Source organism: Protopterus annectens, chromosome 7.part0, assembly GCF_019279795.1.
Source record: "Protopterus annectens isolate FY-2018-M chromosome 7.part0, PAN1.0, whole genome shotgun sequence".
Taxonomy (NCBI): domain Eukaryota; kingdom Metazoa; phylum Chordata; order Ceratodontiformes; family Protopteridae; genus Protopterus; species Protopterus annectens.
The window spans coordinates 912,969,917-912,996,059 of record NC_056739.1 but is presented as its reverse complement, the minus strand read 5'-3'; the positions used below and the strand labels follow the sequence as shown (position 1 = coordinate 912,996,059).

At 44.3% G+C, this 26,143-nt stretch overlaps 1 protein-coding gene across 1 annotated transcript in view; it reads left to right on the top strand.

The window, feature by feature from the left end:
- Positions 1–1,143: 1,143 nt before the first annotated feature.
- CSNK1G1 (casein kinase 1 gamma 1) overlaps positions 1,144–26,143 on the top strand; it is a 1,702,676-nt gene continuing 1,677,676 nt past the window's right edge. Inside the window, exon 1 of the mRNA XM_044077488.1 lies at positions 1,144–1,545. Coding sequence (XP_043933423.1) covers positions 1,371–1,545 — 175 coding nt within the window. The 5' untranslated portion in view covers positions 1,144–1,370. The remainder of the gene's footprint in view (positions 1,546–26,143) is intronic.

Genomic DNA, 26,143 nt, shown 5'->3' with positions numbered 1-26,143 from the left:
TGCAGATTTTTTCATTTGAATGTTAACATTATTATTATACCTTGACCCCCCCCCCCAAACGTGCACGCTGATTGGCCAGCGTGCACATTGTAAATCGAGTTATACTAATGGAAAAAGGTCCGGTCGCCCGGACTTTTTTCCATTAGTATAACTCTACTTTTAAAACACTGTCTCGCTATGTTAAATGGGTTTAACATAGCGAGACAGCTTTAAAATAAGCAACGGAGATCTCCGTTGCTTATTTTAAAGCTGTCTCGCTATGCTAAACCCATTTAACATAGCGAGACAGTTTAAAAGCAACGGAGAAAGCAAGATCTCCGTTGCTTTTTACTGTTTCGCTATGTTAAATGGGTTTAACATAGCGAGACAGTATTAAAAAAAGCAACGGACATCTCCGTTGCTTATTTTACAACTGTCTCACTATGTTAAACCCATTTAACATAGCGAAACACTAAACAAAAGCAATGGAGGTCTTGCTTTCTCCGTTGCTTTTGCCCACAGCTCTGATGTACTGCGCAGGCGCGCAGTACATCAGAACTGCCACGGATGCCAGACATCTGCGGAAGGGCATTAAACAGGCATATACTATGCCATTATTTAAGAAAATTAATAGTTCCCTTTCTTACATAATGTCATAATATAGCAATAACCACTTCTGGGTGTGGGTAATGCTGTATTTACCCACGGTTGGCTTTGTTTGGTCCCTCGGGCTTCGCCCTCGGGACCAAACCACGCCAGCCGTGGGTAAATCCAGCATTACCCACACCCAGGCGTGGGTTATTGCTATAATATGATGATGTGATTATAATGGGAACAAAGATTAAATGATCCAGCTTGTGGTGGTAGGTGTAATGCATTGTTAAAGCTTAAATGATAATTGGCTGTGGTGTTGGTGGCAGATGAACTCCTGTCACGTTGCAGTTGCAGCAGAGAAAACACATTTTGGTAACTGTCAAGCAAGTTTAAACTTTAGTTTTTCCTAGTATAGTTACAGACCGGAAACCTTGTGTTTTGGCCTAGTATTATTGTTACCACTGTCTTACAGGTGTACATTTTTGTGCATAACACTGTGAAGGGAGGAGTGGACATGTAATGAGACTGATTAACTGCATTTTTGTGTTTTTCTTTCTGTAATTTAGACTTAACAACGTTTTGGAGCTTGGTCAAGCTTGAGAAGCCTTAGAAAGGTTTACTGTTCTGAAGGCCTGCTTCTGCGTAGGACACTTGCTGCAATGAGGGAGCCTCACAATGTTCTATGACTTTTTCCATCCCTGCCTCAGTGCAGTTCAAACTGGATAAATTATCCTGAAGTGAAGGTAGCACTCTGGAGTCCACAGGTCCTACTTGTGGGTTTTTTCAAACTAAAGACCATGGACCATTCCGGCAGGGAAAAGGATGAAAGACCACGTGCAGCCAAACCAGTTCAGTCCCGAAGTGGACATACTACCCGACCTCCCAGCTCTACATCTGGTGTGCTTATGGTGGGACCCAATTTCCGAGTTGGTAAAAAGATAGGATGTGGAAATTTTGGCGAGTTGAGGCTAGGTAAGAAATGAAAAGGATTTCTCAAGTTTGTTGAATATTAATTGGCAATACTGTGTACATGTGCTTTTCTTTAACATGTTTTGTTTCAACAAGCTTGGACATACAGGGATATTGCAGGGAAGTATCCATAAACGACTTTTCAGTTTTGCAGTTGTTTTTTTCTACAATAAGTGGCAGTATTCAAGTACATGTCTTTGCCAGATTGTTTCGATTTCTTCTCCATCATGGATGTTCTGAAATAGGCTAGCCTAGAAGACCCTCTTCTGGGGACACTCTTTCTTTTCTTGTTTGTTACATGCCTTATTGGAGACTTGTAAAAACAAAGCAGATACTGGCTTCCTCATTTGTGGAGATTGCAGTATAGTCCCAGATGCCATCTCGTCTTCCATCTGTTTCTCCTTTTCCAGGGAGAAGTGGCCATCTTGCAGGTAGAGAATTGTTGGTTAACCATCAGGCAATTCTCCCTTCTCTATCTCCTCATGTTAGCTTGCCTACAGGGTTGATTCTGTTGCATACCTAACTTCACCTCTGACTTCACATAGGAAGTCTGTTTTCTGCGTTTATGCCAATTTGGAGAACTAATAATAAAGGCTAGAATGGTTGAGGATGATGGCTCAAGCTGTTATGTCTTAATTCTCTTAGGTTCTCCCAATCTGCAGGACTCCCTAGAGACCAGACCTTTACTGTGGAGCCCATAGAACTGGTCTGGCCTTTAGCCTTCTTAAATGCTGTAGAGCCTTTTCTTCCTTTGGGATAAAGGAGGGGTGGTTCATTTCCACCATTGTGTCTGTCATTGTCTTTGCAATTTGCTTGAGCTTTAGAAGAGGTTTCTACATTTTTTACTTTTGTATGTTCTTTTTCCCTTTTATAATTTTTCCAGAGTTAGATTATTGTAAAGAGCTTCATCACAAACTTTTTACAGTTCTGAGCTTTTTTCTCATTGTTCCGTAACTTTCCCCCTCATGTACCAGACCCCTCCCCTGTCTTGAGTAAAATATTTGAATATCCTTCCAGCTTGAATAGTCAAAGCTAGTTAGGCAATTGTATTTTCACTGATGTTCATCATGTTATACTGCTGCAGTCATCACACTTGGGATATCCTGCCGTCAGGCGGTTCCGCAGTCGGCCGAAACCCAAAGTCTTGGTCCAGCGTCGGTTGTTGTCGCTTCTTCCCTGACGTCAGTGCGACAGGGGTATAAAAGAGGAAGCCGACGCCATTTTCTTCAGTCTTTCTTGCCGCACGGTGCCCGAAGCAGAAGCAGTTCGCAAGTGCCGGTCGGCTAGCTCCTGAGATTTTCGAATCGAATTTCAGCCTGAAGTCTTCTCTAAAGCTAAGTACCCCATTGGGGAAACTTTTCTTGCCTCAGACTGATGTCAGACAAAGTTAATAATTGCATTTCTTGTGGGAAGCAAATACCTCATAAGGATTTTCATTCTTATTGTATTCCTTGCCTAGGCCCAGACCACGACGTCTCTAGTTGTTGGTTTTGTGCTAGGGTCAACAAACGTACAATCAAGCGTCGGGCGGATTTCGCCCGACATTATTTTGGCAGAAAATTTAACTATAGCATGTCGTCGGAACAACCGACATCAGCAATGTCTAAAAAACGCAAGGATAAGGACAGGCAACCAAGGCCAAGACCAGATACCGAGGCCTCAGCAAGGCCTGCTGCCGGTTCTCTGGTTTTTAGCGAGGCGCCTACGCAGCCCCTGACTACCGCTGATTTAGAAATTCTGGCGGCCTCCCAGACCGAATCAACTGGGCCTCAGGAGCCGGTTCCATCTCACCCCTCGGACGCCAGCCCTGACAGTGATCCGGAGATTTTGGACAGGCCTTAGGTTTCTGAAGGTGTCTTCAAACCAACAGTTATCTCTGTTACGTCTTATACTCCCTTAAAAGTTAGGAAACCGGGTCCACAGACCCCACAGGCCCCTATGCCTAAAAGAAACAGATGCTTAAGATGGCTGCGGATTTAATTACCCTTATCAGGGGTTCCCAACCCCCTCCTGACAAAAGGCCTAGACTGGAAGAAGATTATCCTTCATCTGACCAAACATCCATTTCCTCAGCTAACTCTGAGGACCAGGATTATTCCTTCCCTCCGTATGAAGACTCAGATGCTGAAGAGTCCATTCCCTCTGTCCCCCCCCCCCCCCCTGAAGACTACTCTTTTGGGGAAACTTTACACACCATGAGGGAACACTTCCACTGGGAAGGCCAAGATTACTCTGACTCTAAGAAAAGACTCTGTGAGTTTCTTCTTCTTCCACAGCATAGACCTCTTGCAATTCCTCCAGTTTTAGACATTTTAGATGATGTTTACTCCGAATCTAATCTAAACCTAGACTCCTTACCTCCTGCACCAGCTAAACCAGATAGATACTACAGAGTTCCTGATTCTCATGTTTCTATATAAAAGCCCTGTTGCAGACCCCAAAACCATTTTTTAGGGTCCCAAAGGGGTTAAGGCCTCTACTGCTAAGAATCCACTACCTTCTGAAAGGGATTCCAGAGCATTAGAAAGATGGGGGAAGAAAGTATATACGTCTGCCACTTTGGCCATGAGGGCCTTAAACTGCCAGTTCCACATGATTAAATACCAGCAGTACTTGATTACACCGTTAAAGCAGAAAATGATCCCTCAGACAGATCAACCTGATTTCAAAGAGATGCAGGATTTGTTGCATGCAGCAGAACAGGTGGGAAGGCATACCTTACAGTGTGGTTTTGATTCATTGGAAGCCTCATGTAGAGCAGCTGTCACAGGATCTGTAATTCGTAGACATGCTTGACTAAAAGAGTAAGCCTTACCAGAACATGTCAAAGCAAAGTTATTGGATGCTCCATTGCAGAAAGATGTGCTATTTGGTGTCAAAGCAGAGGAAGTCTTAAAGAAAATGGAAGAAAAGGCAAAATCTATGCAGACAGTTAAAGATTTTTTTTACAGGTACAACCTCCTCGTTTCAGCAGAAACTGGCCATCAAAAAACTGGTCCTTTCCTGCATCAGACAGATCCCAAAGGGGTAGGTACAGACTCCCTAGGGGCAGAGGCCAGCCACAAGGTTCTTTCAGGCCTAGACAATGGCATACAACAACTGAAAGAGGTGGAGACAAAAGATCTCAACCCTTCAGGAAACAAACACAATGACTTCCCTCTTCGCCTGCCAAGCAAAATTGCCCTGGCAGCACCTTTGGGAGGAAGACTGGCTCTATTTCCACAAAATTGGCACATCATAACAAAGGACAAATGGGTTCTGGATATTATTACCCGAGGCTACAGATTTCATTTTCACACTTTACCACGGATGAGAGGCATGCCAAATCTGCCTCCAAACCAATGGGCAGAGGCACAAACGCAAATTTCAGCTCTCATGGATATGAAAGCAATTCAAAAGGTACCTACAAAGGAGCAAGGTCAAGGTTTTTACTCAAGACTATTTCTAGTACCAAGAAAGGACAAAGCCTGGAGACCCATTTTAGACCTCTCAATCCTAAACACATACCTGGAGGTACCCAAATTCATAATGCTCACACTACAGCAGCTTCTTCCCATGCTGGGCAAGGAGTCTTGGCTGGTAACGTTGGACCTCAAAGAGGCATACCTGCATGTCCCTATCAGGCAAGATTGCAGAAGATACCTCAGATTTTTGGCAGGTACAATGCATTATCAATTCTCTGCATTGCCCTCTGGCTTATCTACTGCGCCCAGAGTATTTACGAAATGCCTGGCATCAGTAATTGCATACTGCAGACAATGAGGAATACAAATTTATCCATATCTGGATGACTGCCTGATCCAAGCGGACAGCAAGGTCATTCTGTTACAGCATCTGGCATTTGTAACAAAGCTGCTAAGTTGCCTAGGGTACACAGTAAACAAAAAGAAGTCAAAACTTATACCCTCACAAGACATAATATTCCTGGGTGCCAGCTTAAATACAATGGCCCAGATGGCTTATCTCACGCCAGACAAACAAAAACAACTGACTCAATACTTCAAAAAGATGGCAACTTTTACCCAGCTCACTGCAAGGAAAATCCTGCAGGCATTGGGGTTCATGGCATCCTGCATTCAACTAGTTCCACATGCAAAGCTGCATATGAGGAAATTACAATGGTACCTGAAAAGTGCATGGACTCAATACAGGCACAGTCTCGAAACAAGTATACCTCTCATTCCCTGCCTTCAAAAAGAGTTCCTATGGTGGGCTCAAGCATGTCAAATAAACAAGGGTCTTACTTTTGTCTTACCTCCAGCAAACCAAATTATGACAACAGATTCTTCAGACTACGCCTGGGGAGCACACATGGCAGGACAGTGCATACAGGGCAAGTGGTCTGCAAAACAAATGCATCTACACATCAACCAAAAGGAGATGTTAGCCATGCAAAATGCACTGACAGCCTTCAAGGACCTCTTGCATCCAGGACAACTACTAATAAAGACAGACAACACCACAGTTATGTGGTACATAAACAAACAGGGAGGAACACGCTCCTACCCTTTATGCAGACAGGCAATGACCTTGTGGAACACGGCGTTGACTTACCAAGTACAACTGCAAGCACAATTCCTGCCAGGAAAGGAAAACATATTGGCAGTAGAATTAAGCAGAACTATGGCAGATCCTCACGAGTGGAGACTACACCCACAAGTATTTTCACTGATAACTCAAAGGTGGGGACGCCCAGACGTAGATCTATTTGCCTCCCCCAACAATTGCCAACTACAGAAATTTTGCACAAGGACTTATCATTCCCTAGCCTGGAAAGTGGACGCCCTATCTTTCAGTTGGACAGCATTGACAGTCTGTGCCTTCCCACCACTACCTCTATTGACCAAGGTATTACTGAAAGTCAGATCAGAGAGACCACAAATGATCCTCATTGCTCTGGACTGGCCACGTCAGCACTGGTACCCATTACTAAGGAACTTGACTCGCAGCCCTCCATGGATCTTACCTCAATTCCCACTTCTGTTGACTCAGCAAAACTCTCAGATCCTTCACAGTCAGCTCAGGACTTTAAATTTAGCTGCATGGAGAATACCTTGAATTATCAATCAACACTTCTCTCAAAGGACGTCCTGAATGTCATTTTGGAGGCCAGGAGGCCCAGCACCAGAAAAACTTACTCAGACAAATAGAAAAGATTTTGTTCATGGAACCAGGCTAAAGGCCAAAATTCTGGGATACCAAACATTCCTCAAATACTGCAATACTTAACTGAGATGCTACACAAAGGCCTTTCTTTCTCTTCCATTAAGATCCATGCTTCAGCCATTTCAGCTCAATATAATACGGATCCTCCCATATTCTCACACCCTTTACTAAGGCAGTTTCTCAGAGGGGCTAAGAATACAAGACCCCCCAGAAAACCCCCAACGCCAGCTTCAGACCTCAACTTCGTTTTAGAAAAATTAACACTGCCTCCTTTCGAACCAGCCTTCTCAGCAGAACTGCAATACTTGTCATGGAAAACAGCTCTGTTGCTGGCTATCATCTCAGCACGCAGGGTCTCAGAACTACAGGCACTCATGGCAGTGGAACCTTTCATCATTTTCCATTAGGACAGAGTCTCTTTACGAACTTAACCCTACCTTTATGCCAAAGGTAGTATCCAGTGTGGCTTTGAATCAGACCATTCATTTACCCACCTTTTATCCAAACCCCAAGAATAAAGGTGAAAAACTCCTTCACTCTTTGGACATTCACAGACAGCTACGTTACTATTTGGATAAGACAAAGACCTTCAGAAAAACTGACCAACTCTTTGTATCCTATGTTGCAGGTTCACAAGGAAAGGCTATTTCAAAACAGACCATCTCCAAATGGATAGCACATTGTATCCGCTTTTGCTACTCACACCATGGGAAAAGCAGTGCCTGTTAATATTGGGTCCCATTCTACCAGGGTTACAGCAACCTCAGCAGCCTTTCTCGGGGGTTCCAACCAAGGACATTCTGGAGGCAGCTACTTGGAGTTCAGTGCACACCTTTACCAAGCACTACCACCTTCCATTATACTCAAAAACTAGAGCTGGTTTTGCCACTGCAGTTCTGCAGGGCATCTTAGCTTCGCCTAACCAAGTTTAGTACCAGCCTCCCATCCATAGCTTTGGGATTCAACCCAAGTGTGATGACTGCAGCAGTATAACACGATGAACATAGTACAGTTTTGTACCTACCATAAATGTAGATGTTCGAGTGTATATACTGCTGCAGTCCAGGTTACCCTCCCACCATCCCCTCTACATACCAGGGTGTTAGTTATAACTCCATGTACATCAATCAATTGGATGCATGTCTATATGGTGTATTTGCTAACAGCTAGTACTATTGTTTATCTACTAGGGCATTTTTGCATAGTTATTTGTATTGCCTTCCTAGTTGGGGGCACCTGACATCTGGGGCAAGAAAAACTGAAGAAAATGGTGTTGGCTGCCTCTTTTATACCCCAGTCGCACTGACGTCAGGGAAGAAGCGACGACAACCAACGCCGGACCAAGACTTTGGGATTCGGCCGACTGAGGGACCGCCTGATGGCAGGATAACCCAAGTGTGATGACTGCAGCAGTATATACACTCGAACATCTACCTTTATGGTAGGTACAAAACTGTACTTTTTGTGTATGTGTGCAGATGTACATTTTGTGCCATAACTAATTAGGCACTTGTATTTTCACTATTTCTTGGCTTTTTATGACAAGATTTTAGAGTTGAATCCTTTTACTGGCTAGACTAGTCTCATGGGTAAGAATGCCAAGGTCACGAATTGCAGGCAGTGTCTACAAAAAATCCCTCCTAAGATCCACATAAGATATGTATAGTGCGTGTTTTGTGGTAGGGCATTTGGATGCTGACTTCTCTTTGAGCAAGAATATCAGTTCTTATATTTTCCTAGGTAAACACAATAAATTAGCAATTAAAGTTTTGCTTAAATCAGATACTTCGGAAGAAAAAGAAAAGGACATGCTACTAGATAAAGAAAAACAGATTGTCTTGAGAACAAAAAAGAGAAGGATGGAAGATCTGTCACATCAATCTTAGAGAAACTGTTTACAGTGTAGGTATACAGGCAGACTATATCTTCTTCACCTTGCCAGGGACCTTCCTTAATGAGTCCATCCAGATCAGTTTCTCCCCCTAGCCATGAGTCATCTGGTACCACTGACTCTGCTCTGAGGAGAAGAGCAAGGAGCTTCTCATCGGAGCAGGATATTTCACAATTTCTTTTAATGCGACTGGCATCAGCTGCACCATTGAAATTCTTCCAGATCCCTCTGCAGTCTCACGCAACTGAATTGGGACAAGATGATGGCAGATTTTGTGCAAGCTTTGGGTATGAGATCTCTGTTACCCAAAGCAGCTGAAAACCTGTGTCTCCGCTATGTCTTTTGCATACCCCTATGAGATAAACTATCCAATCCTGTGTAATCTAATGCATGTCTGCAAGACTGGTAGTAATACAGTATGCCAGGATGCCTTCTAAATAGCATGAAACATGACCTGCCAGGCCCTCTAGGATTGCTATGCAACTGTAGCCTTCAAACAGGCTTCATGCGTCATGAATGGAGAATAGCAACAGTCATTCCTTTGCAAAAAGGAGGGCCAGCTACAGACCCATTAGTCTTACTAGTCTTTTTTTTTTTTTTTTAACACACCTTTATTGAATTATCACTTGTAACATAGGCAGTTTTACATGTATACAAAAGTAATCAAACTCTTAAATTAACATAATCAAACATTATACTTCACATGTATTGCTGTATGTCATATAACCTAAGCAACATTACATAAATTATTCAATTCCTGCCCCCCCTTTTTTAAACAAGAAGCATCTTTATTAAACCATCACTTGCAACATAAGCAATCGTACATTTATGTAAATGAAAACAAACCACAACGACAATCCTGGTTGTAAGCATTTTGCATCAAAGACCATACTGACACACTCCCAGTTGGAAACGTTATACATCAATTATAATCTATCCAATCATTTTCAGTCAAACATTAACTAGCTCATTTAAATTCTGCCTTCTTTTAAACCTCATTGCTCCCCTGTATGTATTGTTTCCACAATTCCCATTTTTTCCTGTGTAGTTTGTGGCTATCCTTTTCTAAAGATCTCAATTACAGTTGTTTTATCTCTGTTACTGTATTCATTACTTCTAATTTAGTTGGTTTAGATTTTGATTTCCATTTTCTAGTAATTACTTTTTTGGCAGCCTCCATAGTTAGACACAGCAAGGCCTTACTGTGTCTAGGCAATTCCGATTCTGTATCATAGTTCAGAAACATCATCTCCCTTATCATACCAATCTGCCCACCCAGCATCTCTGACAGTGCATCCAGCAGGGAATCCTTAAAGTCTGCCAAGTCACCGCACTCCCAGAAAATATTTCTTCCCTGTTACACCTCCAACACTGTTTATCTGAGGAAAAAAAATATATGGCGTCTACTTAGGGTGTAAAAATATCTATGTAAATATTTCCAAGCAAAAATTTTAAGTCTTCTAGATTTTGTTGCATATTAGGGAGACGTACATATGTCCTCCAATTGTTTCTTTGTGAATTGCTTATCCAGTCTCTCTTTCCAATCCTTTCTAACCTCCTCTGATTCTTATAGTTATTAAATATTTACATGATGTACTAATTATTCATGTTTTAATGGCAGCCTCTGTTCTAGATTCTACTAAAAACTTCACCAGTTCTGATCTTTGATTTAGGATCCCCCCATTTCTTTCTCTTTGTATATACTCTGATATCAATCCTTGATAGAGAAGGCAGTCTCTAACCTGCAATCCAAATAAATTATTGGCCTCTTCCCATTCCGGTAACTTTCTCTCACTAGTTATTTGATTCCTTTGCCAGTTTTCTCCAATAAATTCCAGCCAAGTCTTGCCTATTGTCTATATCCCTAATTGCAGTCATCCCTATTGGCAGAATCTCCTTTTTCCATTCCTGTGCTGGCTTAGTTCTTAGAATACTTTCTGCTACTTTATGAATATAATATTTTGTATGATTATTGCTATTCTCCTTAAAGGCCTGCATCCAAAATCTGTCTCTTCTTGTTTCTTGAGCTTCCTCCCTATTTTCAACATCATCCCTTTCCATTTTGAATTATGGTTTTCTGCTTGTACTACATGTTGGAGCCTCAACTGTATAACTCTGAAGTACCCCTTCAAATTGGGTAATCTCAAGCCATCCTGATATTCTTGAAGAATCAGTTTATCCCACTTGACTCTTGCCGTCTTCAGCTCTTCATTAATTGCTATCCAGAACTTTTCTTTTGGTTGATAAAAATATGCCTGACCCATTTATAAGACTAAAGGGACTAAAAACATTTTGACTTCTTGTATCTTACTATCCATATCTCTATAACAAAGCTTCTGTTTTCTCAGTTTTTGTGTTATCTTTTTAGTCTCATCCCAGATATCCTTAGCTGCCACACCAGAATCATTTTTATCCATACTCATTATCATGTCCCCATAAATATGGATATTACTGAACCAATTCATGTGTGGGTACATAATTAACTACTGTGTTCTTTATTTCAGCTTCATTAATTTTGTATCCTGAAAAGATTTGAAACTGTCCTAAAATGTTCCACAACACTGTGATGTCTCTTCCTGGTTTTGTCAGGTATAAAATAATATCATCTCCAAACAGAGCCAGTTTTTATTGACTACCATACCAGTTATATCCTTGAATTTCTGAGTCTCTTATTTTCTTTGCCAGTGGTTCTAAATGTAATGCAAATAAAAAAGGGAAAAGAGGACACCCCTGCCTGGTTCCTCTGCTCAAGCAGAAATTGTCAGGAAGACCCCACCCACTTTAATGTTCACCTCCGATCCCTCTTTTATCCTCCTAATCAACTTTATAATTTTTTCAGGAAATGCTCATAAAGTCCCAGCTTACCCTGTCAAATGCTTTCTCTGCATCAGGACCCACCAACAACAATAGTATCTTATTATATTCTGCTTCCTTCTGTATCATCAGTATTCTGTTAATGTTGTCAAATGTTTGACTTCCCTCCACAGAGCCACATTGATCCATATCTATCAGTTTTGGTATTAGTTTTGTCATTCTTTTACCCATTATAGACATGAGCACTTTATAATCATGGTTTTAGTGTTAAAGTGGGCCTGTATGAAGCTGGGTCTGATGGATCTTTACCCTCTTTAGGTATTACAGCTATCACTGGTTTCTTCCAGGATGTTGGTACTTCTCCTCATAAAATAGTGTTAAGCAAAACCTTCCGGATCTTTGTCAGTTTTTCCCTCCTAGCTTCAAAATTTCCACAGGAATGACATCTACCCCCGGGGACTTTCCTGTAGACTGGTTTATACATCACAATTTTTATCTCTTTTTCCTCCTATCCTAACCATTAGTAATTGAGCCTCATCTACCTCTAACCTTTGCATGTTTAATTCTTCATAAACATTTCCATTTGTACCTTTTCTTGCTTTCCATATTTCTCTGCTTTATACAGACTTTCATAGAATTATCAAAATATTTCTAATACCTCTACTGGATCGCTTGCTACCTTCCTTGCTATAGGCTCCCTAAGATTGGTGACAGCCCTTTCTACTTTGTGTTGTCTGAGTCATTGTGTTAAAAGTTTTCGTGCAGTACTGTTATCAAAAAACAGTTGCTTAACAGCAGTCTTTCTAAACTCATGCGTATTATCGAGGTAATTCTTTACTTTCTGCTTAGCATTCTGCAGTTGATTCTCTTCTTGTTCTGTGAGAATTCTTCCTATTCTGCCATAGTTTAACATTTGTCAGTCCTTGTAAATAATTCTTGTTGCTTCTTAGCCATAACTCCCTTTATTTAATTTCCATCCTATTTTTAAACTCAACCTTAATTTATCCCATTACCTAGCTATATTTCATAAGAAGTTTATATCCTCTTTAATAGCTCCTGAAGAACCTCTACTTACCCATTCCTTAAATTCCTCTTTTCAGCAGATAAGTGGGAAAGTGCCTCTCTCATTTTTATTTCATTACCTTGTGTTTTTATTTTGGTTATTATTGGCACATGATCTGAAATAGTTATTGGGTACATATCAAGGCCTTGTTAAAAGCACGTGTTCCTGTGAAATGTAAATTTTGTCTAGCCTAGCCCAGATGTTCTTCAAGGATGCATCTGCAGTCCTTACAAATGGGTTGTCCTGTCGTCAGGCAGCCCTTCGGTCGGCCGGATTCCAAAGTCTGGGTCTGGCCTCGGCTGGTGTCGCACTTCACCCGACGTCATAGCTGCAGTTCTTCGGGTATAAAGGCATCAGCCGACGCCATTTTCCTCAGTCTTTCTTGCCGCGTGGCCAAGCAGAAGCTGTTCGCAAGTGCCGGTCGGTCAGAACCAGAGATTACTACTACAAGTACCGAAGACTTCTAAAAAGCTAAGTACCCTGTTGGGGACTCTTTCTTGCCTCAGCCGATGTCAGAAAAAGTGAATAACTGTTTAAATTGTGGGAAACAAATACCTCATAAAGATTTCCACTCTTACTGCTTACCTTGCTTAGGCCCAGACCACGACGTAGCAGCTTGTCTAGCCTGTGCTTCTTTCAACCGACGAACGCTTAGGCGTCGGTCTGAATTTGCTGAAGAGTTTTTCGGCTCCGCTTTTGCTTACATTATGCCGTCGGATACTCCGACTACGCAAATTTCTAAAAAACGCAAGGAAAAGGACCGACACTCGCGGTCCGTGGTTTCGGCCGAAACCACGGTTAAGCCAACCGCGAGTGTCTCTGTTTCGGCTGAAACCGAGTCCACGGTTCTTCCTTCGGCCGAAAGCTTGCCACTTACCGAGGCCTCATCCAGCTTGGCTGAATCTGCTACTGAAATCCCACCTGCTCCTGCAGGTTCACAGGATTTATCAGATACTATCCCTTTGGATATTTCTACCCCTGCACGTGGAGCTGCTAGGCCGCCTGCATCCATGTCGATTAAGGCCTTTGCCAGGGCTAAAGCAGCAAAAGCTACCAAAACTGTGCCGGCTAAGACCCCTCTCACAGGCCCAGTTCTAGTTCACAAATGCTTAGTCTAGCAGAGGATCTCATTTCTTTGATCCGGGGATCCCAACCACATCCAGACAGGGCCTCTCACCCACCTCCAGAGAAGAGGACTACAGTAGAGCCCCCTGAGCCAGTTTCTTCAGATGGCTCCTCTGATGAATCAGATAATTCAGACCCTCCAGAGGCCCCTTTTTCTCCTTATGAGGACTCTGATGCAGAAGAGTCCATTCCTTCTGCCTCTCCGCCTGAGGAATTTTCTTTTGGGGAAACCTTGCATGCTATGAGGGAACAATTTCAATGGCAGGGCCAGGATTTTTCAGACTCTAGGAAAAGGCTTAGAACCTTTTGCATTTGCCACAGCATAGGCCTTTAGCCATTCCTCCAGTACTTACTGTTGTGGATGATGCTTTTAATGATGCTTGTACTGCTCCTGATTCTCTTCCTCCGGCCCTGCTAAGCCCGATAGGTACTACAGGGTTCGGACACACATTATCATTTGTATAAGGCCCTTTTGCAGATCCGAAACTATCTCCCAGGGACCCAAGGCTGTAGCAGCTACCTCTACCAAACCCTCCCCTCTGAAAGGGAATCTAGGGCCTTAGAGAGATGGGGTAAAAAAGTTTACACTTCTGCTACTCTTTCAGCTAGGGCCTTGTACTGTCAATTCCACATGATTCAGTATCAGGAATTTATGTTAGACCAGTTAACTAAAAAACTGTCCTCGGATGAACCATTAGACAAAAAATCTGTACAGGAAATGGTACATAACATTCAGCAGGTCAGTAATCATTCCTTAAAATGCGGCTATGATGCACTGGAGGCTTCCTTTAGGTCAGCCATGACTGGCACAATAATCAGAAGACATGCATGGTTAAAAGAACAGTCCTTACCAGACCATGTTAAATCAAAGCTCCTAGATGCTCCCATGGATAAGCTCAATTTGTTTGGCTCCCCTGCACAGCAGGTGCTGAAGAAGGTGGAAGAGAAAGCAAAATCTGTCCAGACAGTCAAGGATTTCTTGCAGGTCCAGCCTCCAAGGTTTAGCAGGGACTGGCCTTCCAAGAATTGGTCCTTTCCAGACACCTCCAGAGCTCCGAGAGGCAGGAATAGGCGCTCAAGAGGCAGGGGTCAATCCAGAGGTGCCTACAGGGGACGTCAGTGGCAGGCTAACAACCAGCGAGGTACAGCCACAGATCCAGCCACCACCACCACTTCCACATGACAATCACAGTGACTTGGCTCTGGCACCGCCTACCAGGGAACAACTAGAGGCACCCTTAGGCGGGAAGCTAGCCTTATTTTCAGTAAACTGGCATTACATCACAGGAGACAAATGGATTTTACAGACAATAGACCAAGGTTACAGGTTTCACTTCCATACTCTACCAAGGAAGAGAGGAATGCCAAACCTACCTCCAAATCAGAAGACAGAAGCTCTAGAACAAATAACTCACTTACTAAGGATGAGAGCTGTAGAAAGGGTACCATCTATGGAACAAGGGCAAGGATTTTACTCCAGACTTTTCCTGGTACCAAGAAAAGAAAACCAATGGAGGCCTATTCTCGACCTGTCCGCTTTAAACACATACCTCATTGTTCCAAAATTCAAAATGCTGACCCTACAGCAGCTTCTTCCCATGCTGGGCAAGGAGTCTTGGCTGGTAACTCTAGATCTCAAGGAGGCATACCTGCACGTCCCCATACGACCAAATTGCAGAAGATACCTCCGATTTCTTGCAGGATCAGAGCATTATTAATTCTCAGCATTGCCCTTTGGCTTATCTACTGCGCCCAGAGTATTCACGAAATGCCTGGCATCAGTAATTGCTCATTGCAGGCTTCAGGGAATTCAAATTTACCCTTACCTGGACGACTGCCTGTTACAAGCGGACAACAAAAACAAATTAACAAAAGATTTGCAAAGGGTCATTCATCTACTACAAGCCCTGGGATACACAGTCAATATAAAAAGTCAAGGCTGATACCATCCCAAAGGATAACCTTCTTGGGTGCAGATCTGGACACATCAAAACAAATGGCATTCCTGACAGTAGAAAAACAGGAGCAACTCCATTTCTACTTCATGGCATTATCAAAGCAGAACCAGCTAACAGCAAGAAAAGTCCTGCAAGCTCTGGGTTACATGGCATCCTGCATAATATTGATTCCACATGCCAGACTACATATGAGAAAGTTACAGTGGTACCTAAGGAATTTATGGTCTCAGCACAAGCACAGCCTAGAAACCCAAATTCCAATAATTCCATGCCTGAAGCAAGAATTCCAATGGTGGGCTCAGGCCTGTCAAACAAACAAGGGACTGCCCTTCCACAGCACTCAACCAAGCCAGACCATCACAACAGACGCTTCAGACCTCGGTTGGGGGGCACACATGCTGGACAAGTGCATACAAGGCTTATGGATTCAAGACCAGCTGCACCTACACATAAATCAAAAGGAAATGCTGGCAGTAAAACTGGCAATTCAGGCATTCAGACCATTTCTTCGACAGGGTCAACTGCTGATAAGGACGGACAACACCACAGTTATGTGGTACATCAACAAACAGGGAGGCACACATTCATACCCTCTATGCCGGATGGCAATGGACCTCTGGAATGTGGCACTGAGCTTCAACATTCAGTTACAAGCAATTTTGTGCCAGGAAAAGAAAATATACTAGCAGACATCCTAAGCAGAACTGCCACGGATGCCCACGAATGGATGCTGCATCCGGACATCTTCAAAACCATTACAAGGAAATGGGGACTACCAGAAATAGACTTATTTGCATCCCCACACAATCACCAACTGAAAAAATTCTACACAAGGACGTACCACCCACTTGCTTGGAAAGTGGACTCCCTATCTTTCAGTTGGAAAAACCTGACAGCATATGCATTCCCACCTCTTCCTTTGATGCACAAGGTGCTATTGAAGATCAAAGAAGACCGTCCAAGGATCATCCTGATAGCTCCAGACTGGCCAAGGCAACATTGGTACCCATTACTGAGGAGTATGTCTCGGGAACAAATATGGCCTCTGCCCCTAGTTCCCTTGCTGTTAACACAGAACAACTTCAAAACCCTGCATCCAAACCTGAAAACACTGCAGCTGGCTGCCTGGAACATTGCATAAGACCAAATAACCCAGATTTATCTCAAAGGGTTAAAAACATTATCTTGGAGGCTCGCAGACCTTCAACAAGAAAAAATTATTCAGCAAAATGGAAAAGATATCTCATTTGGAGTACAGCAAAAGGAGAGAATGTGTCACTGGTAAACATAGCTAACATCCTGGAATACTTGGCAGAGCTCTTCCACAACGGCCTGTCCTATTCTTCCATTAAGATTCATGCATCAGCCATTTCAGCAGAATACAACTTGGATCCTCCAGTCTTCTCACATCCTCTGCTCAGGCAGTTTCTGAGAGGAATTAAAAATGTAAAACCACCTAGGAAGCCACCATTGCCAGCATGGGACTTGAACTTTGTGCTAGAAAAATTGACACTACCTCCTTTCGAACCAGCAGCAACAGCAGAATTACAATACTTATCATGGAAAACTGCTTTCCTGCTTGCAATCACTTCAGCAAGAAGGGTATCTGAGCTACAGGCATTAATGGCAGTACAGCCCTTCCTGATCTTCCATCAAGATAGAGTGTCCATGAGAACTAATCCTACTTTTATGCCAAAGGTGGTCTCCAGGGTATCTTTAAATCAAGCTGTCCACCTACCTACATTCTTCCCCAACCCACTGAACAGGGGAGAAAGACTGTTGCATACCTTGGATGTACATAGACAATTACGTTAATACCTGGACAGGACCAAGAGCAACAGAAAAACTGACGAGCTACTGGTAGCATATGCAACAGGAATGGAAGGAAAAGCAATTTCAAAACAGACAATCTCTAAGTGGATAGGAAATTGCATTAGATTTTGTTACTCCTACCATGGGAAGAAAACTCCAGAAAACATCAGGCCTCACTCTACAATGGCTACAGCCACTACCACAGCTTTTTTACGAGGAGTGGCTACCAAAGACATTTTAGAGGCTGCTACTTGGTGCTCCGTGCATACATTTGCCAAGCATTATAATTTACCTTTATACTCCAGATCCCGAGCAGGTTTTCCACTGCTGTTTTGCAAGGGATCTTAACTACACCATAATCTTATTTCTCCTCCTCCCCCAGTTTGGCTATGGTATTCTACCCATTTGTAAGGTCTGCAGATGCATCCTTGAAGGACATAGTACAGTTTTGTACCTACCATAAATGTAGATGTCCGATAGGCATGCATCTGCAGTCAGGATTACCCACCCTCCTTCCCCTCTGTGGTACTCCTAGGGTATTTGCCCATCTTGTAGCTAGCTGGGGGAATCTATTATGGTGTATTTGTTTGTATATATGTGCATACATGCTTATTTTTGTTTGCTCTCTACTATTTGGAACCATTTGCATTTATCCAAATTTAGCCTTCCTAGAGGGCACCTGGCATCTGGGGCAAGAAACACTGAGGAAAATGGCGTCGGCTGATGCCTTTATACCCGAAGAACTGCAGCTATGACGTCGGGTGAAGTGCGACACCAGCCGAGGCCAGACCCAGACTTTGGAATCCGGCCGACCGAAGGGCTGCCTGACGACAGGACAACCCATTTGTAAGGACTGCAGATGCATGCCTATCGGACATCTACATTTATGGTAGGTACAAAACTGTACTTTTTTATATCTTGGGTAATGTAAAGTCACTCTGAACTCCTGATGTTAAGTTGTCCATCTCGCCTTCATTCTTGCTGGATGGGTTCGGAGCCAACCTCGGCTCCGACTCGGCCACTCTAAAAGCTCGAGAGTTGGTTCCACCGGCTCGAGGCTCCCTTTATATCCCACAATGCTAGGCGGTATTACCTCAGATCTCGTTTGCCGCTACAGCTATCGAGACATGTTGCTTCAACCGGCTTTAGGTGAGTGTAGAAAATAGTTTAAAAAAGTTACTAAACCCCTTTAAATTAGTTTTCCTTACAGTATCCCCTTATTTTAAAGGATTTTTATCCCTTCTTCCTTGTTCTTACCCTTTTTTTACCACAAGAACTTATAGTTCTTCCCTTAGGCCTTCGGGCCCCCCCATCCCCCCTTGGAGTGTATGTGTTTTTTTTTGTAGGGACTTTTATAAAATTTAAAACTATCTAAATTTATTTAGTTTAAGTTAGTTTTATTTAGTGTATAGTGTAATCGGTGTGTTTGTGCTTGTGTGTGATTACACTTGTTCCTTAAAATGTCTAAGGATTCGAAGGTCTCAGGCTTCAAGAAGTGTGACTCGTGCTGTCAGAAAATGTCTCTGACAGACGGTCACACTTCTTGTGTACTGCCTGGGACCTTTACACCCGCAGGACTCTTGTGCTGTGTGCCATGGCTTCAGCCCTAGAGTCCTGCAGGAAAGAAAGAACAAGCTCATTTTACGGGGCTTGCTAAAGCCTGAGGGTCCCCCGACTGTATCTTCGGGCAAACCTTCTAAGGCTTCTAGGTCTTCGACTCCAGCTACTGAGTCGGCACCTAAGACACCGAAGTCTGCTACTACATCGGCTCCGGCTGGAGCCGATGAGACTCGAACTTCCACTCCTGTGGTTCCCTCGGCTCCGGCTGGAGCCGAGGTATTGGAAATGGCTGAGTCGGCTCCGATCAGACTATCGGAACCGACCTCTAGAAAGAGGTCAAGGTCACCGTCCCTCGGCTCCGTTCATTCGGCTCCAGCATCTCCCTTGCTGTCTGAACGGAGCCATAGGTCACTCCTCTAGATCTTGAGGCTTTCTGACCATGACCTTCAGAGGGTAGTGAGTCGACTTCTTAAGTCCGAGGCACTGGCCCAAATGCTTCAGAGCCCGACTCATCAGTCGATGCTTAACCCTATATCTCAAAATATTCCTCCTCCGACTCCTTTGAGCTCGGGCAGGCGTTCGGACCCGAGACTGTGGTAGCGTCGGAGCCGATACAGTTGTCTTCGGCACCGTCGTCGGCTCCGATTTCTTCCTTGGAAGAATCTCGGCGCCGGACTTCCCTCGTCGGCTCCGAGGGGGTGAGTGGCATCGGACCCTTGTCCGACCCCGCTCTACCTCTCGGTGCTTCGGCGCTGGTGAGTTCGGCTCCGACATCGGCCTCGGAGCCATCGCTGTCAGTGCCGAGGGAGGTTTTCAGCTTTTCGGAGCGGGGACCTCTGGCTCTGCCTGACAGGGGTGCATTCGAGGTCATGCGGAGTGTGTTGGAACCCGGTTCAACTCCACAGTCGGCTCCGTCCGTCCCTCCCTATTCGGTGCCTCAGGTTATGTCTGCTCACTCCCTCATCCCAGACCGCAGAGAGCCAGCTCCTCAAGAATCCCCTGTGGGGATCTCATCCTCTTCCGAGGCCTCTCCTGAATTGGCAGGGGAGCCCCCTAGGAAGAGAAAGTGCAAGAGGAAGCACATAGACTCACCTGAGTCTGTCACCTCTGACACGGATTTAGAGGATTCCGAGGGTTCCCCCCGTTCCCCTTCTGAAGATGTCTCCTTTGCAGACATTCTAGAGATCCTGAAACAGAGGGGAAATTGGCCAGCCCTTAACCCTTCGGAGGATGAATCTGTGTATCTTGAGGCGTTTGGCTCTTGCCCTTCCACCTCCTGGGTGTCCCCCCCCTTTGACCCCCTCATGCAGGTGTTGGCTAAAAAGTCTTGGACGGCTCCTGACTCTGTGGACCCCACCCCCAGGAGACCTTCAAAGTTTATCACAGCACCAGCAGATAAACAATTTCTCACTAAGGGAGTTTCTGTGGATGCTATGGTGGTAGCTGCCGCCACTAAGAAGGAGCTAGCTGATCCTTCGGTGCCTGTCCATCCTCCTAACAAGGAATCTAGGTCTATGGACAGGTACGGGAAGCGGATGTTTTCGTCAGCGACCTTTGCTATGCGTTCGCTGAACTACCTCTGCCATTTCACTCATCTTCAAAGAGACTTGATCAAGGAAGCGAGTGAGATGTTGAAGGACCCTACAGCTGCGGGTTTTCAGGACAAGATGAACGCTCAGCTGGCTACCCTAAACTCTATAGCTAACTCCTCCATGCGCCTCCTTTCATATGCGGCTGATGGAGTGAGCAGAGCCACAGGGACAGGTGTGGCCTTACGCCGGCATGCCTGGATGCGGCTATGCAATTTTGCGGACCCCTTTAAAACGTCTTTCACTAATTCCCCGTTTGATGGATCATCCCTTTTGGTCCTCAAGTGAAAGAAACCTTGACGAGGTGCGAGACAGATGGCAAAACTCTTTCTGCCGTCGGAGTCCGTTTTTCTACTCCTTCTAGACCTTACCCCAAAGGCCAGAAAAGTGGAAAGATGTGGTTCCGCAAACAATCTCAAGGGACCTTGCCTGACGCTTTAGAGTCGGTTCCCCTCTAGAGGCAGAGGGGAACAATAATGGTAGACGCCCCTAGAGGCAGGGGGGGTCTGCAGAACCAGGGCAATCGAGAAACCTTTTCCGATAAGCCCTTCCAGCATCCCTGAGGTGTTGCCCGACTGTCCACCTTCGGAGGCAGTCGGGGGAAGATTATCACTGTACCCAGAAGCCTGGCGATCCCTAACTCAAGACAAGTGGGTACAGTCCATCATTTCTGAAGGCTATTCCATTCCGTTCTTTCGCATTCCAAATCAATCAAAAAAGTCCCTTCCAGATGTTCCACCGCTCAAAGGGATCAAGCAGCGTTGGAAATATCAAAGTTGCTTGCAAAAGAGCCATTCAGCCAGTGCCAGCAGACCAGCAAGGATCCGGAATCTACTCCAAGTTCTTTTTGGTTCCAAAGAAAACAGGGACTGGAGACCCATTTTGGATCTCAGTATCTTGAACAAGTCTGTCAAGAAAACAAGATTTCGGATGGTCACGCTACAATCCATCCTACCCCTATTGGGAAAGGAAAACTGGATGTGCTCTATAGACCTCCAGGATGCGTACTATCATATAGAAATGAACAGGCGCTCCAGGAGATTCCTCCGCTTCAGGCTGGGAACCAGTCACTTTCAATTCAGAGCCCTGCCCTTTGGACTCACCACTGCCCCCCGGGTGTTTACCAAATGCATGGCAGTGGTAGCTTCTCACCTGAGACGTCAAGGATTCCAGGTGTTTCCTTACTTAGACGACTGGCTCCTCACAGCTCCTACCAAGCATCTTCTTCTACTTGCCAGAGACTACACCTTTCGCATTTTCAAAAGTTAGGTATCTCAATAAATTGCGAAAAGTCTGTTTTGTCGCCTTGTCGTGCTATTACCTTCATAGGCGCAAATCTAGACACAGTCAACATGTCTGTGAGACTCACAGACCAAAGAATAGCAGACATACACAAACTGGTCTCCCTTCTCTTCCACAGCAACAGAGTCAAAGTCAGATTAGTTCTAAAAGTACTGGGGATTATGGCGGCTGCTATCCCTCTACTTCTATTAGCCAGATTTCACATGAGAATCCTTCAATGGATGCTCTTCACACAATGGTCATACCAACAACTTCCGATGTCCCACACCATTGTGATTACGCAAGCATGCAAGAATCATCTTCTTTGGTGGATTTCTTCCCCCCAGCTCTTCCTAGGAAGACCCTTTGTCCTTCCCCCTCCGGTTGCTACTCTGACAACGGACGCCTCCCTGATCGGGTGGGGGGGGGCATTATCAGGGCAGAACAGTCCAGGGCATTTGGCAACCAGTCGAACGCCACTTGCATATAAATGTTCTAGAGATGAGAGCAGTGCTTCTAGCGTTGCAAGCCCTTCAAGACTCTCTTCCCTTGGGAACGATAGCAATTCAGATGGACAACATGTCTGTAGTGTGGTATATCAACAAACAAGGCGGAACCAGGTCCTACCCCCTATGTCGAGAAGCACTCAGACTGTGGCAATGGGCGATTTCTTCTCAGCGGTTTCTGATAGCAACGCACATCCCAGGGAAGTCCAATCTTATCGCGGACAAGTTGAGCAGAGCTATCCTCATGCCTCACGAGTGGTCTCTGAAAGATTCTATCTTGGAGAAAATTTTTCTCAAGTGGGGTCAGCCTTGCTGCGACCTTTTTGCTACTCCTCAAAACAGCAAGTGCAAAGATTATTTCACCCTCTTCCCCTTACCAGGCCAGCCCAGCAGAGACGCTCTAGTCCAAGTTTGGCCCCGGGGACTTCTGTATGCATTCCCTCCCTTCCCACTAATCTCTCAAGTGATACAGAAAGCTATCGCTCAGAAGGCCTCATTGATCCTCATTGCTCCTTACTGGCCTCGACAGGTTTGGTTCCCCTTTCTACATCAATTTCTTTTGGAGCACATCTGGACCTAGTTCCAGATCTTTTGATCCATCAGTCGGGTCAGTTACATCGCTCCCTCCCCTCTCTGAACCTCACTGCTTGGTTCCTCCAGTTCCAAACTTAGCCAGGCTTCCTCAAATATCTCACTCTGTTCGAGATATTTTGATAGCTTCCCATAAATCTTCCACTCGGAAGATTTATCTTAGTAAGTGGAAACGTTTCACCTATTGGGCTCAAGGAAGGGACATAGATCCTTTCACTGCTCCCATCCAAATAGTCCTTGATTTTCTAGCTGAACTTTTCCATGCAGGTTCATCTCCTTCTCCTCTTAAAGTTCAATTGGCAGCTATATCTAACTTTCATGTGGGCATCTCAGATTCTGCCATCATGTCTCACAAGCTTTGCAAAGCTTTCTTGAAGGGAGTCTTTCTTCTTAGACCTCCTATAAGAAATCCTCCTCCCTCTTGGGACCTTAATTTGGTTCTCACATCTTTAATTCTTCCCCCTTTTGAACCTGCAGCTTCCTGTTAAATGAAATTGCTATCCTGGAAGACTCTCTTTCTGGTAGCCATTACTTCAGCTAGAAGGGTCTCAGAGCTTCATGCACTCAGCAGTCGACCACCGTATCTTTTGTTTCATAAGGATAGGGTATCCTTATGGACCAATCCATCCTTTTTACCTAAAGTAGCCTCTGTGGCAAATCTAAATCAAAACATTGACCTCCCTGTGTTTTTTCCTAACTTTTCTAACAGGTCTGAACAAAAATTGCATTGGCTAGATGTCCATCGTCAATTAAGGTATTATTTGGATAGGACCAAACAGATCAGAAAAACTGACCAGTTGTTTGTCTCTTATGCAGAAGGCAGAAAGGGCCTTTCAGTTTCGAAGGTATCACCCTCCAGATGGCTAACATCCCTGATTTCCTTTGTGTATGAAATTAGACACCAAAAGTTGCCTAACAAACCAAAGGCCCATTCGACTAGAGCTTTGGCTACTTCTATAGCTTTCCAAGACAGGCTGCCTATTGATACCATTTGTGCAGCAGCTACATGGGCTACTCCTCACACTTTCATTTCTCATTATAAGTTGGATTTAGCTTCTAGACCTAGAGCTAATTTTGGTTCCACTGTACTCAAGAGTCTGTTCCGATAGGCCATCCGGGACAAGGTGCTAGGGACGCGGTCCCATCCAGCAAGAATGAAGGTGAGATGGACAACTTAACATATAGAAGTTATGTTCTTACCATAACGTTCCATGTTAGTTGTCTTCTTCTCGCCTTCTTTCTTGCGTCCCACCCTCCTTCCCCCTAGCCTGGACAGACCTAGAGGAGTTTGATTGTGACCTCTCTTTCTACCACCTCTATTGTATATAGGTATATGCTATACTGTGCATATATTCCTTCATCAGGTTTTCAGGTCACCTTCTTCCCTTCCTTTTATAGAGGTGGGTTTTCCCTTTTCCAGTAGTTCTGGAGTTATTATTGGCTGGGCCTAGCTTACAAACGAGATCTGAGGTAATACCGCATAGCATTGTGGGATATAAGGGGAGCCTCGAGCCGGTGGAACCAACTCTCGAGCTTTTGGAGTGGCCGAGTCGGAGCCGAGGTCGGCTCCGAACCCATCCAGCAAGAAAGAAGGCGAGAAGAAGACAACTAACATGGAACGTTATGGTAAGAACATAACTTCTATTTTATTGAATTCACATCTTCCATGTCAAATAATTTCATAAATTTCTTCAAATATCTACCCTCCTTTGTTTTCCTTTCCCTTCTGGGCCCCAGACACATCTTCAGTGCTGCAAATCACATTCCACTCCCCACCTGTAAATAATATTCCATGCTGAAAACTGATTTTTTTCTCCCAGAGTTTTCTTAAGCTTCAATGTGAAGTTGTTAGATCTCGCCGTTTGTTCTTACACACAGGTTCGGAGCCGAACCCTTGGCTCCGAGTCGGCCACATTCCAAGCTCTGCGTCTAAGAGAAGCTCGAGGCACAGTCCCGATCCCATGATCCCCTGCTGCTAACCCTCAGATCTAGTTTGCCGCTGCAACAGGTCTCATCGAGTGAGAGCTCGGGCCAGTATACTCTATATTTTTTCTACTTATATATACATATATTTAGCTAAAATTCTTAGATTGTTGAAGTTTTTTATCTAATTTTCATGTGGGAGAAGGAGGCGTGACTATTATGTCGCACAGGCTTTGTAGGGCTTTCATGAAGGGAACTTATCATCTCCGACCACCTATTCGGAGCCCAGTCTTTCCTTGGAATTTAAATTTGATGCTATCGCCGTTTGAACCAGCTTCGTCATGCTCACTGAAATACCTTTCTTGGAAAACTCTGTTTCTGGTGGCAATCACCTCGGCCCACAATTAGACCACCATATCTGATATTTCACCCAGACAGGGTCACCTTGCGTACTAATCCATCTTTTCTACAAAAGTCTGCTCAGAATCAAGTTTTAATCAGTCCGTAGAGCTTCCCACCTTTTTCAAGAACTACACCAATAAGCTGGAATACATGCTTCACAAATTGGACGTGTACATACAACTGAGATTTTACCTAGACAGAACAAAAGAATTCAGGAAATCGGACCAACTATTTGTGTCTCATGCAGACAGTAAGAAAGGACTTGCAGTCACAAAAATCACGCTATCCAAATGGCTCTCAGACTGCATAAACTTTGGTTATTCATCTTCAAATCAACCTACTCCCCTCAAAATTAAAGCTCACTCTACTAGAGCCATTTCTACTTCTCTGGCACATGCGGCTCGCTTGCTTATAGATACCATTTGTGCTGCAGCTACCTGGGCCAAACCTCATAGGTTTATTACTCATTACAAAGTGGACAGGGCCTCCAGGGACAGGGCTTCCTTTGGTTCCACTGTTCTCAGGAATGTTTTCCCGTGAGCCACCCGGGGTTTAGAGTGCTGGGGACGCTACCTGTGTGTAAGAGCAAACGGCGAGATCGAACAACTTCACATAAAGAAGTTATGTTCTTACCATAATGCTCCATGTGAGTTGTTCATCTCGCCTTTGTTCTTACATTCCCACCCTCCTCCCCCCCTCCATGTTCTGGAGGAATAGGTACGACTCATGGCTGGTCGTCTTCTCATGGTTCCCTGTGACGGCCTGTGCCCATGTATGCGTAGTCCGACAGGTATAACATAGTTGCCTGTTTTTATATTTACCTTCTAGGTATATATGTGTATAGGTAAATTTGGTGTGTATGCATGTGTAGGCAGGTAGATATGTTACCTGGTTTCTTTGCAAACTAAATCTGAGGGTTA